The sequence below is a fragment of the Sinocyclocheilus anshuiensis genome, unplaced genomic scaffold (assembly GCF_001515605.1).
Source record: "Sinocyclocheilus anshuiensis isolate Anshui unplaced genomic scaffold, SAMN03320099.WGS_v1.1 scaffold84, whole genome shotgun sequence".
Taxonomy (NCBI): Eukaryota; Metazoa; Chordata; class Actinopteri; order Cypriniformes; family Cyprinidae; genus Sinocyclocheilus; species Sinocyclocheilus anshuiensis.
Genome location: NW_015557076.1, coordinates 634813 through 648726, shown reverse-complemented (window position 1 = coordinate 648726; position 13914 = coordinate 634813). Strand labels below are relative to the sequence as shown.

At 34.0% G+C, this 13914-nt stretch overlaps 1 protein-coding gene across 1 annotated transcript; it reads right to left on the bottom strand.

The window, feature by feature from the left end:
• Positions 1-214: 214 nt before the first annotated feature.
• On the bottom strand, positions 215-13755 carry LOC107676778 (SET and MYND domain-containing protein 5). The gene is made up of 11 exons (XM_016471459.1): positions 13592-13755; positions 11415-11536; positions 8433-8502; positions 8032-8136; positions 7479-7541; positions 6291-6361; positions 6103-6209; positions 5818-5874; positions 4738-4832; positions 3205-3275; positions 215-975 (listed from the first exon to the last, which is right to left on the bottom strand). Exons 2-11 carry the CDS (start codon positions 11531-11533, stop codon positions 831-833), a joined length of 903 nt encoding a protein of 300 aa, XP_016326945.1. The 5' UTR covers positions 11534-11536; positions 13592-13755; the 3' UTR covers positions 215-830.
• Positions 13756-13914: the final 159 nt, after the last annotated feature.

Sequence of the window (13914 nt, the reverse complement as noted above, 5' to 3'; positions counted from 1 at the left end):
ACAAGAGTCAATTCTGGCTCACTCACTGGGTTAAGACCTTTTATGTAAAGCTGCTTTGAGACATTATGGATTGTGAAAAGTGAAAAATACAAAAATTATTAAACTTGATTGCAGAGGACCCCAACGACGCCCACTTTTTGAAAGATTATTATTCAAACATATAGTTATGTGCTATCGCTACTGCATATAACTACTGTTATTGCCATAACCTTTATTAAATTCACATTACCAGTTGCCAAGATTTCAACAAAAGCCTATAACAATGCCTAACTCGTTATTTGGCTATACACTGATTATTGACCTAGATGTCGTCAGCTGAAAAAGAAAAAATTCAAGTGTGGATCAAATATTTATAAGTAGTAAACCGGGTCAGATTTGATTTCTTGTTGATCTTTTCGTCACATTACAGTAACATGAAGCCGGTCTCTTCTTCCTCTCGATCTGATGAGAGTAGTTTCTCTGAGATGTGATAAAACGGAGAATTCATGTTCTTGTGGATGGTCACTATATAATATAACCCCTCAGTGCACAGACAGATCATGTCTCATGCATGGTCACAGTTTTTTTGTATGTGTGTGCGTTTGGAGCTACTTTAACCCATTGCATGGTAGAAATCATGACAAAAAAAGCACATGATAAAAACAGCGCATTTATATTTTGCATAGGCTTTGATATTAAGTTTATAACAGCCAGACAGTTAACCGTACTGCTACTGTAAGTGTGATGTTCGCTTCTCAACTGCTGTAGATTATTAGGCCATGTGATGGGGGTCAGGATCACATCGGAAAGGTCCACAGACAAACAAGTGAGGTGGTTGAACCGGCGTGAAATCACACATCTGTCATTTCGTCCTCAATGTCGTCTCCCTCTGTTTCACCTTCACCTTCCTCCTCCTCCTCCTCCTCCGATGTCATATCAGCATCATCCATCTGGGACGTGCACCTCTGACAGGAACAGACGAATAAGTAATTCTCCCTGAAAACCAGAGGGGGAAATTATGTAGTTTGTCATTTAAAAAGCCAAAATCCAAAATCACAATTCTGTCACTATTTAAAACAGATTTAGCTTATATTTTCAGTTGAATACACAAAAAAATTAATGTAAGAATTGTTATGCAGCTCTTTTTTTCCCCTAAGTATTTTAAGAGTCATGCAACAGTTTTGTGTAAGAAAAACTAGGTAAGTACACTATAAAAAATGCTGGGTTGTTTCAACCCAACTTTGGGTCAAATATGGACTAACCCAGCCGTTGGGTTAAATTTTTACTTTTAAATTTTAACCCAAAAGTTGGGTCCATATTGGACCCAAAGTTTGGTTGAAACAACCCAGCATTTTTTAGAGTATATACTGTCTCGTTCTGCCTAATTGCTTTAATGGTTGTTTATTTGCCCTGTCAGAAACAAGAACTGTGAAGATTATTCAAAAATAAAATAAGCAAACAAACAATCAGTGCTGGGTAGAAATCGTAGTCCGTTACTGATTCCAAATTACATGACAAAAATTGTAGTCAGTAACGTAATCCATTACATTACACAGTAGAGGTAATATAATCATTTTACTTTTAGATTACTTTTGACCTAACTCGTTTATCACATTGATTTAAATAGGATAATCTTGTACCATATTTATATAAAATACAAAGAGAAAGAAAATATATTCCATTCGTCGTTATTAACAACATGAAGTGCATTAAACATTACATTACGTCAGGGTTTCCCAAACTGGGGTTCACGAAGAAACGAGGTTAATGAAAAGCTAATGATTAAATAAATCATTAAAAATAAGTCATTTTAAAACAACAACAATCAAAATAAAAAACGTACTAAAAAAATTGTAATATTGCATTTGTTTTCCTGCATGTCATGTGACCAGAAAACCGTGAACATGCAAATGTGTTACTTAATTACTAAATTATTACCTTAAAATCTCAGAAGGTACTTCAAGTAAATATATCAGGTGAAAGAGGTTCGGCTGACAAAAAAGTTTGATTAGGAGTATTTTAAAGTGTAATATAATCGAATTAAAAGTACTTAATTTTTGGAATCTATCCAGATTACATGTACTCAGTTACTATCCAGAACAGCAAGTAAGTACATAAATAAATAAAATCCGGTTACACTTTATTTTAAGGTGTCCTTGTTCCAGTGTAATTATACATATGTGACCCTGGAGCACAAAACCAGTCATACGGGTCAATTTTTCGAAATTGAGATTTATACATCATCTGAAAGCTGAATAAATAAGCTTTTATTTTGAAGTTTGTTAGGATAGGACAATATTTGGCCGAGATACAACTATTTGAAAATCTGGAATCTGAGGGTTCAAAAAAATCTAAATATTGAGAAAATCATCTTTAAAGTTGTCCAAATGAAGTTCTTAGCGATGCATATTACTAATCAGAAATTAAGTTTTGATATATTCACAGTAGGAAATGTACAAAATATCTTCAAGGAACATGATCTTTACTTAATATCCTAATGATTTTTGGCATAAAAGAAAAATCGATCATTTTGACCCATACAATGTATTGTTGGCTATTGCTACAAATATACCCCAGCGACTTAAGACTGCTTTTGTGCTCCAGGGTCACATATGAGCACTGAGTAATATTAATTAACTACATGCACTTACTACATGGTTAGGGTTAGGGTTACTTGCATGTAATTATTGCATAATTAATTGTTATTATAACAGTAAGTACATGTAACATATGTAACAAGGACACCTTAAAATAAAGTGCTACCTGAAATCCTAATACAAGGGTTTGAATGCTGAATATTAAAAATGTCAGCATCATTAATCTTTCACACTCAAGTGTTCGGTCCATTAGGGCTTCCAATCTACACTTATTCCATAACAAGATAAATCATATCCATCAGATCCAAGGGGGGTTCGTCTCTGATCTCGACTTCACATCCACGAAGATCGGCGATTCTTCTCAAGGTGAAGTCAGGCTTTTCACAGGAATAAAGTGAATATAGATTAAGTGGGGTTTCCGAGCAAACCCTCATTGGTCATCATAGCTGCTGTGATTGACAGGTAAGTGATCAATAGTGGAGCAGGGCCCCAGCAGCAAGCCAGCGGAGGGCCCCTGTGGTTATCCAGGCCCAGAGCTGCTGCCAGGGAACAAGGCCATTGATCCTCTCTGGAGGTAGACTCAGCTGTTTCACACAGAATGCTTAAACAAGGGATTGCATTGGTTTACCTCAAGATCTTGTGCCGGCTATGACGACTCCTGTCTCGCTGGCAGCAGTCCAGGTAGCTGATACAGATCTCCTGCAGAGAGGAGGAGAGAAATGCATGGGACAATCAACAATGAAGCAATTCCGTTCTCAATTCTTTCACAGTTACATGATGAATTGAGGGAATTGAGCTGTAGAGAAATAATCGGCTTTCTGTTTTATAATTTGGCCAGAATCATGAAAGCACTCTGCGGGTCTGACGGCTTTCATGGTCTTACTTCTTTACTTACTTCAGCATTTTTCTCAAAGTCAGTGAACATTTCATTTTTCCAGATGCTCACCAACAGAGCAAAATTTAAATCATTATTCATACTATTAATTTATTCTTGTTCTGTCTGGAGCCCGGCAGACACCTCGTACACAATCACTGTATGGAAACATACTCGCGTTCAAAAGTTCGGGGTTTGTACGATTTATGTTTCTGAAAGAAGTCCCTTATGCATTTAAAAATACAGTAAAATTGTGCAATACTATTACAATTCAGAATAGCTGTGAATATACACTACCGGTCAACAGTTTGGGATCAGAACGATTTTTTATGTTTTTACAGGAGTTTCTTCTGCTCATCAAGGCTGCATTTATTTGATAAAAAATACAGGAAAAAATGCAATATTGTGAAATATTATTATGATGTAAAATAAAGTTTTTCTATTTTAATATACATTAAAATATATGCGCAGCTGAATTTTCAGCATCATTACTCCAGTCTTCAGTGTCACATGATCTTCAGAAATCATTCTAATATGCCGATTTGCTGCTTAAGAAACATTTCTGATTATTATCAGTGTTGAAAACAGCTGTGCTGCTTTATATTTTTCTGGAAACTGTGATACATTTTATTTTTCAGGATTCACAGATGAATAGAAAGTTCAAAAGAACAGCATGTATTTGCAATAGAAATCTTTCACAAAATTATGTCTTTACTCTCACTTTCCATCAATTTAATGCTTTCTCAGTAAATATAAATTAGTGTTTCAACTTTTGAATGGTAGAGCATCTACGTTTGTTTCCCAAAATTTTAACATTTTTCCCCATTTAATTCTACTTCCTTGCAATTCCACATCCTGTTTGCTACCTCACCTCAAATCAAATTCAGGAACCAAATTGGAATTTAAAAAGCATTTCTCAATTCAGTTCAGATTGACACACAACTCTGCAAAACATAAGAATAAATGGTCACTGTGCAACAAATCTGGCATTAGGTAACCTTATAAAAATTCATAACCCTCTCTTTCTTAACTACAATGTGAATTCGGCGCTGAAAGCCATTACAAATTCACAAAAAGCTGCCATGCACTGGCTAATATGATTCAGATAAACAAACCTATTAAAAAAATAAGTCTGTGCAACATGAACAGTAGCGCTATGAATGCAGGCCTTTTCAATCTATCAGACAAACAGCCAAAACTGCTCCAACCTCCAGAGTCTAGACTGTAATTGCTAGCAACAATGAAACACTCAAGGCTTTAGAATATTATCCAACATGCTCGTCTGACCTCTCCGGGGCTGATGTCGCTGAGGGCGCTGAGGTGGAGGAGGAAGTTGTTGTCGGGGAAAGACGCCTCTGCATTGGGAACGCAGCTGTGGTTACCTGTGCATCACAGAAAACCAGCATAAATCTTCACAATCACCAGGCCTCATTTGTGACCCTGGACCACAAAACCAGTCATAAGGGTCAATTTTTCAAAATTGAGATTTGTGCATAACCTGAAAGCTGAATAAATAAGCTTTCCACTGATGTATGGTTTGTTAGGATAGGACAATATTTGGCCGAGATACAACTATTTGAAAATCTGGAATCTGAGGGTGCAAAAATATTGAGAAAATCATCTTTAAAGTTGTCCGAATGAAGTTCTTAGCAATGCATATTACTAATCAAAAATTAAGTTTTGATATATTTACGGTAGGTAATTTACAAAATATCTTCATGGAACATGATTTTTACTTAATATCCTAATGATTTTTGGCATAAAAGAAAAATCGATAATCTTGACCCATACAATGTTTTTTTGACTATTGCTACATATTTGTGAGCCTGGAGCACAAAACCAGTCTTAAGTCACTGGAGTATATTTGTAGCAATAGCCAAAAATACATTGTATGGGTCAAGATTATCGATTTTTCTTTTATGCCAAAAATCATTAGGATATTAAGTAAAGATCATGTTCCATGAAGATATTTTGTAAATTTCCTACCGTAAATATATCAAAACTTAATTTTTGATTAGTAATATGCATTGCTAAGAACTTCATTTGGACAACTTTAAAGACGATTTTCTCAATATTTTGATTTTTTTGCACCCTCAGATTCCAGATTTTCAAATAGTTGTATCTCGGCCAAATATTGTCCTATCCTAACAAACCATACATCACTAGAAATATTATTTATTCAGCTTCCAGATGATGTATAAATCTCAATTTTAAAAAATTGACCCTTAAGACTGGTTTTGTGCTCCAGGCTCACATTTGTTAAGCTGACCTGATTTTCGCGCCTCAAAGTCAGCTTGCGTGTAAAATGAAAATATCACAGCTGTGCAAACTGAAAGACGTGCCAATACGAATAAAGATGGTTCTCACAAGAGCTTTGCAGCAGGAAAAGTCCAGAGCCCTCGCAGTTGAGGAAATCGCCGGTTTCTGCAAAAGAAAACGGTCTTTCATCTCTTGGACTTATTTCACACTTCTGCACAAAACAATCATATTTTACACAGATCGATGGCCGTCTAAGTGGTAAAATGTGTGTCTCAGTCTCAGGCTCGAGGAGCCAGATGTCAAATGCAGAGATGGATTCAGTCGTGGCAGGTATACAGATCAATGTGTGAGGGGCCGAGCTCTATGAACAGGTGGGAGTCTGTGAAAAATGACCTTTGTCGATGTCCTTGTACAGCTGGTCGATGAAAGCATCCAGTTGCTCCCTCTGCTGGCTGGGAAGCTCCAGCGCGTCGCACGCATGAACCCACTGACTCAGAGAACTACAGAGAAATATTGTTTGACTGCACACTTGTCTATGGTAAAAAAAATAAATAATAAAGTTTGCATTGAGTGGATATTACCTGGTGCCAATACCCTGACCGTTGGTCCCGACAAGTGAAAATAGAGAGCGAAACCCCTCTGGGGTGAACCACTATCACAAAGAACAGACTCAGTTCTCATTTACACTCTATTACAATCTTCAGGCATCACATGGGCAAAAAGCAGTGATATATCAACTAGTATTTAACCAGATTCAAGTCTATTTGACCAATTAACAGGTGTTAACTCCCCCTAGTGTCAGTTACCGGTATCAATACATTTTCTTTTTTTCAGATATTGTATTTAAGAAAATAAACACTAGCCTTCAAAATTTGGGTTCTGTAAGATTTTTTTGGTAACACTTTACAATAAGGTCCCATTAGTTAATGCATTAACTAACAACGAACAAGACATTTGTTACTATATTTATTAATCTTAGTTAACATTATTTAATAAAAATGCAACTGTTCACTGTTCGTTCATGTTAGCTCAGGTCCATTAAATAATAGGGTAACACTTTAGTTTAGGGATCAGTTCTCACTATTAACTATGCATGCATATTACTAGCATACTGGCTGTTTATTAATACTTATAAAGCACATATTAATGCCTGACCATATTTTAGATCCCTTAATCCTACACCATACCTAAACTTAACAACTACCTTACTAACTATCAATAGGCAGCACATTAGGAGTTTATTGAAGCAGAAGTTGTAGTTAATAGTTAGTTAATTAATAGTGAGAATTGGATCCCAAACTAAAGTGTGACCATTAAAGGATACAACTTTTTATTTTAATAATGCATTAGTAAATGCTGAAATTAAATAACTAAGAAAAATGCATGCTTTAGAAGTATTTTTCATTGTTAGTTCATGATAACTAATGTAGTTAACTAATGTTAACGAATGGAACCTTATTGTAAAGTGTTACTGTAAAGAAATTAAGATTTTTATTAAAGCAAAGAATCAAAAGTGACAGTAGAGAAATGCATTTAGTACAAAAGACTTTTTGTTCATTTTTAGTCAAAGAATATTTAATATTTTAAAAAATATACAAAAATATATATTAATCAGATATGTTTCTTGAGCAGCAAATTAGCATATTAGAATGAAAAAATGTAAATAATCTTACCAACCCCAAATTTTTGAAAGGTAATGTATGTTCATGTGACACGTTTGCGTATGAATTAAATCAGTAAAGATACAGACAGATTAATGCGAGTCTGACCTGACTGAGACGATCCTCGTACAGCGCGGTGGTAAAGAGATTACGCAGCAAGGCCAGCTGTCCCTGAAAAAATAACAACACTGTATTTTGGGGCATTTTCACTTAGTGACTTATAGGATGTGAATCAATATTTTGCATTGTAGAAATCATTAATTTGTCACTAACGTCCGTTTAAAAAAGCACTCTGTCTTTCTCCAAATAGGCAAATTTGAGATCTGTTAATAACGTAGGTAACACTTTACAATAAGGTTCATTAGTTAACATGAACTAAGAATGAACAATACTTCTACAGCATTTATTAATCTTAGCTAATGTTAATTTCGACATTTACTATGCATTATTAAAATCAAAAGTTGTGCTTGTTAACATTAGTTAATGCACTGTGCATTAACACGAACGACTGTATTTTCATTAACATTAACAAAGACTGTAATACATGCATTGTTCATGTTAGTTAATACATTAACATTAACTAATGGAAACTTATAGTAAAGTGTTACCACAATGTACAAACAAATTAGAGTGTAGTGGAGTCAAAAGACTATAAATTTACCCGAAACTTCTCTCCCAACAATTTATGAGCTATTTCCTCCTCTTCGTTTGCTGTGCGACTACAGAAATGAGAGAACAACTTCTGCCAGCGTTCCTTATCTTGAGCCTGGAAAAACAATAAAAAAAACTCTTAGCAATTATTTCACATTTACTTATGGAAGCCACTGAATTAAAACATGAAAAAAGGTCATTGCAAATTATTTTTCTAGCAATTCTGACTTGCAATTGTGGGTTTACATCTCAAAATTATGAAAAAAAGGTCCGAATTTTAAGATAAAAAGTCAGTTACCTTTATTTATTTTTTTTATTCAATGGTGGAAACAATCTTCCATAATTACTAAAAATGTATTCATGTAAACAATCCTTTTAGACAATTATTTAGACCAATAAAAAGAAAATAACCTGCTTGATGGTGGCCACCATCCTTGCCATTATCATGATACTAGACGTTTCCGGAGGGTAGTGCACACTCCTGGATAAGATGCAAAAAATAAAATAAAATAAAAAAGAGTTTAACTCAAGAGTAGAGTCATACATTTCAAGGCCTTTGCACCAGCAGCCTTCAAACCAAAGCAATCTGCAAAACTTCTCTAATGTTCTGCATAGAGATGAAACTGATGCCAAAATGATCATCAATATTATCACGGTATTATTAAAATGTGCTAATGAAATCATATCACCTAATTTAATGTCGAAAACCAACAAACAATAAATATAATGAGCAGCGCTATGCACTTTTTGTTTGCATAAAACAATTAAAATTTGTTGCATGTTTCCGGGGGCGCGGTTTGTCTGGGTTTGTGATGTCACAAACCCCGGAAGTAACTCGTTGTAGTCCCTACAAGCCGTTTTTGTAGGCATTAACCTCCAGAATTTTAATAGGCGATATCTTCGTTTGCATTGAACTTTCAGCGCCGCAACTTTGCAGATATTGTTAATGCTCAAAAAGCAACTTTACACAACGTTAAAAAAAGTGAAATCGCAATCAACCACCCCTTTAAAAATGATGGTCGGATTTTAAACAAACAAAAAAATATTGGTTGGGTGACTTACAAGATAACGTTCCACATGTTCAAGTAAAGTTGACAAAAAAAAAAAAGTTTTATAAAATGATAATGATAATGTTTTTAGGAAAAGGATGAATCAAAATGATAAATTACAGGCATTTTATCTGCTCCATAAACAATTCTACATAGGCTACCTTATTATCCGAAGTGTTGAGATTTTTTGAATGCACATTAGTTTGTTTTCCATCTACATGTTAAGATTTACAACAAAAATGTGGTCCCATTTCCACACTGGTCTGAACACAAACGCAGACAGACTGAATGAAAATGTAACTCCACTGTCTGACAGCAGGTGGCGCTGATGGAACAGCAGAAATAGAGCGGTTTCCACGGTAACTGCTCTTAGTAACACTACATTAACAGGCGTTACAAGGAGGAAATATGAAAAGAAAATGCCATCCTAACTTTTCTGAAGACAGTAGGTTACCGCTTATGCATGCATGTGATTTCTCTCAGCACTCTGCCTTCCGTTATTCTTTCAAACAAAACCAAACCTTTGCTGCATGCTGCGCGAGACTCTTGCTAACTTTGCTTAGTCCGTTTAATCCCACATTTTTCCCAGACATGAAAATATCCAAATGATGTTTCATTAGTAACCCTTTGAAATAATCAAATAATTTTTTTGAAAAAACTTTGTAAAAGTGTGTGGAAAATTTTGTTTTATGGTCGGTGGGATAATGTGTATATTGAATTAACATATTTCTGCAGTAATTCATTTTTTTTATATATCTTAGCCCAGCTATTTTAAACTATTTTAGTTTGATCACATTCTACTATTATGCATAAAAACCCTTATACAACACCCACAGGATTCCTGGAATACTGAGATTAAAAAAAATATATAAAAAAATACAACCATCAACATATTTCAAAATTGTTATTTTGATCGCAACTGTTTGATCGCATTCTTGGGTTACTATTATGCATAAAAACCCGTATACAACACTGATAGGAATGCTGAGATCAAATACAACCATCAACGTGTTTCAAAATTGTTACTTTATTGTAACATATATCATAAAATTGTTATATTAGTGCTACCAGTATTACAACATCAATATTGTAACTTATTTCTGACATTTGAAGTATACCTGAATGCACTATTGTGACCATCAACATGTTTCCTCATTCTATGACCACACCACACTCAACAAAACAATATAATTGTGAATTCATATATTAATACTAGACACCTTAAAGATAACATGTAACATATCTTAATGTTAACATACTTTACTAACCTTTCGTTTTCAAGCTTTGATGCAGCCATCATCTTCTCATGATGCAAAAATCCTACTACTTGTTTCAGTTTTTATAACCATTTCTTACTATGTGTAAGTTGTTGTTTTTTAGCATGTGTGTTTGGCAGTGTTTTTTTTAGGATTACTGATAAACTACTGTCGTTTGATTTGTATTATTTGTATTTGTTATTTATTTTAATTTAAGTTAAATGATGTCTGAATTTATTATGTCTGTATAGGTCTTTTATTAAGTTTTTAGTTTTATTTAAAGTTATTTGAGTTATTTGAATACTTCAACAAACTAAATGGAAATGAAATAATATATATATATATTGAATTTATAAACGTGTATGTATATATATATATGTGTATGTGTACAAACGTACAAACAACATGTAGTTGTTTTTTTGGTGTTTGGCTTAGTGTTATGTTAGAATCATTATTATACTCATACCTTTTGTTCTTTAATATTTTGAATTGTTTTTAGCTTTATTTTTTGTTTTTCATTTACATGTTACGTTTTGAAAAATTTGTTGTATGCATTTGTCATTTTCATTTAATTTCTTTATTTTTAAAATGTGTATAAGTAGTATTTATAAAGTTTTAGCTTTTAGTTTTGGATCTGTTTTTAGTTGTTTTAATACTACAATTGATTGCTTCTGTTGTCCTCATTTGTAAGTCGCTTTGGATAAAAGCGTCTGCTAAATGATTAAATAAATAAAAAATAAAATAAATGCAAACAGGAAGTAACCTGCTCTGGTCATGTGACAATTTGCACTAACCACTGCACATATTTAATTGAGACCCTTTATTTTTTCCATATTTGCAGGAAATGCACTAAAACACCAGTCAGTAAGATTTTTACAGCTTTATAAATGAAAACCTTCTTAATCGGTGGGATTAAATGATTAGTATTTACCCAGAGTTTTTCAAATCGCGATAATCAAGCACTGTTTTAATGATAATTAAAATGTGATATGGTAATACTAACCGCCTGACTTTTTATCGTGGTTTATCGTCAAGCCGTTTCGTCCCTAGTTCTGCAGGACATTTTCAGTGCATGAGAGAGCATTTACCTCCACGCGTCCTGCAGCTTGTTGACTGGATGATCGGGATCGTGGTGAGACGGGCCGAGGCACAGGAGCTTGTGGTGCTGCTCCCATGCAGCCTGCCGGCACTCAGCGCTGCAGTACATCACCTGAAGAGAACAACACACACACAGTCACACACAGGGGTTTCCCCAAGCCTTCCATGGGAACTCAATCTGGGGGATTTTGGAAATATCCCAAGTTGGAAATTTAACAGGAATTTATGGGAATTCATTGGAAATTTGGGGAAATTTATAGAAACTATCATATATAATATATACAAAATATAAACATTTTGTTTGATCATAAGCTGACATGCGTATGGAAGCCCGTTTCCGCCACTGGAAAAAAAAATTAAAAAGGTAATTGCGAGTTATAAAGTCAGAATTGCAAGATAAAAACTCGCAATTCGGATTTTTTTCTCGCAATTCTGACTTTTTTTCTCGCAATTCTGACTTTTTTCACAGAATTGTGAGATATAAACTCGCAATTGCGAGTTAATGTTGAGGGGGGAAAAAAGACTGACATGTTCTCAGAATTGCGAGTTTATATCTCACAATTCTGAGAAAAAAAGTCAGAATTCTGAGAAAAAAAGTCAGAATTGCGAGAAAAAAAGTCAAAATTGTGAGTTTATATCTCGCAATTATGACTTTTTAACTCGCAATTGCGAGTTTATATCATGCAATTCTGAGAAAAAAAGTCAGAATTGTGAGATAAAAAGTCGCAATTACCTCTTTTATTTTTTATTCAGTGGCGGAAACGGGCTTCCATACATGCGTGCAAACTAATACAAATTTTAAAAATGACTTTTTTTTTTTGGAACCTGTGATACGTTTTTCAGGATTCGTTAATGAATAAAAATTTAAAAAGAACATCATTTATTCAAAATGGAAATCTTTTCTAACAATATAAGTCTTTACTATCACTTTTCATCATATTTTATAAAAATCGTTTTAAAAATTAAAATGTTTCATTTATTTCCAGAAACCATGATTTTAACCCAAAAGCCATTATTAAAAAGTAGATACTTTGTATGAAAAATGTGGTGTTAAATGTAATTGTGGTATGAAGATATTTCTACTAGGTTTTCACGAAAATGTAATATTTATCCATTTATATATTTATTTTTTTAATAATGAGACTTCTGTGAACTTTTTGAGCAATTATTGTGGATTGTTGACTAAGAGTTTTGAAATTGAAATGAGAATAGATGGAAATTATGGAATTATGGAACTATGTAAATAAATCGGTGGTATTAACATGGCACCTAATGATTAATATTTACATGTTTACATGTATCGCTCTTTTGTTGATTTTGATTGCTTCTATTGTCCTCATTTGTAAGTCGCTTTGGATAAAAGCATCTGCTAAATGACTAAATGTAAATGCAACTCTCAAATATGATACATCAGGCTTTTGAGGAACGTTTATTTATCTCTGAATAATCGTTGCATTATATGCGTTGCCCCCACAATAAAAACTACAGAGCCTTGACCATAAAACTAACCCTCTCAAAATCCTCTTACCAAGACATATTATTGGAGATATAGAGTTATGACTGATATTAACATGCGTTTTATGATATACTGTTATAAAGTCTTACTGATTTAAATTACAAGCATCAGAATTTCATCTTACTTTTTGGCCATATGAATATCAGCAATTGCACCAAATTGCAGATTTTCGCTCAGTTTGAGCCTCTGTGTTTTTTTCTTCCGCCAATATGAGCTGCATACTCTCACTATATCATATTATATGACCCATAAAAGGCTGATTTATCAAATATGATACAAAACATAAAACACACATACAAACTTTTTTGTATTTTGTCCAAATGTTGTTAAAAAAAAAAGATCCATAAGAAAAAAAAAAATTCTCTATATTTTGTTTTGAAGGTTCAAAAACAGTTCCATTTTAAAAAAAAAATCTGATTATTATTTCATATGTCAGGCTTTACAGGGTTATTAATATCACGTAGTCTTTTTTATTTCTTAATTGTTTTAATTCTCTTAATATCTACAAGAGCAAGAGTGTGCACACATTACATTCTGAACAACAGATATTAAGTGAAATTTCCATCATCAGTGAAATCGATCAACGGCCAACAACCAGATTATGAAGCAACACCTGAATCCAACACTAGATGAACATATCCTCATGTGTACCTGACAGTGTGGACAGGCCTGGTGTCGGTCCGGACGCACTTTACACAGCTCCGGATGAGGCAGACTGAGAGCCGGAAGACCGCTCAAGCGCCTGGCGTTCTCCTCCGCTGTCTCCAGAGCACGCAGACAGTACTCACACGCTGAACACGGGAGAATAAATACAGCATAAATGTATTTATGAATATGATAAATAACATAAATATATAATATACACCCCTTTACCTAAATTCATTACTTCAGAGTTACGTGCCTCTAGAAGCTTGTGTTCTGCAAGTGAACGTCGCATTATACCCTTTAAATGTTCCCTCCTGGTGGAATGACCT

What these genes read in the sequence shown, in the direction of transcription:
- LOC107676778 (XM_016471459.1), bottom strand. Translation starts at nt 11,533, where the DNA reads ATGTACTGCAGCGCTGAGTGCCGGCAGGCTGCATGGGAGCAGCACCAC. An exon ending in TGGTGGCCACCATCAAGCAG is followed by an intron (nt 8,137 to 8,432) that starts GTTATTTTCTTT and finishes TTGTTTTTCCAG; the next exon opens with GCTCAAGATAAGGAACGCTG. An exon ending in ACGAGGATCGTCTCAGTCAG is followed by an intron (nt 6,362 to 7,478) that starts GTCAGACTCGCA and finishes TCTTTGTGATAG; the next exon opens with TGGTTCACCCCAGAGGGGTT.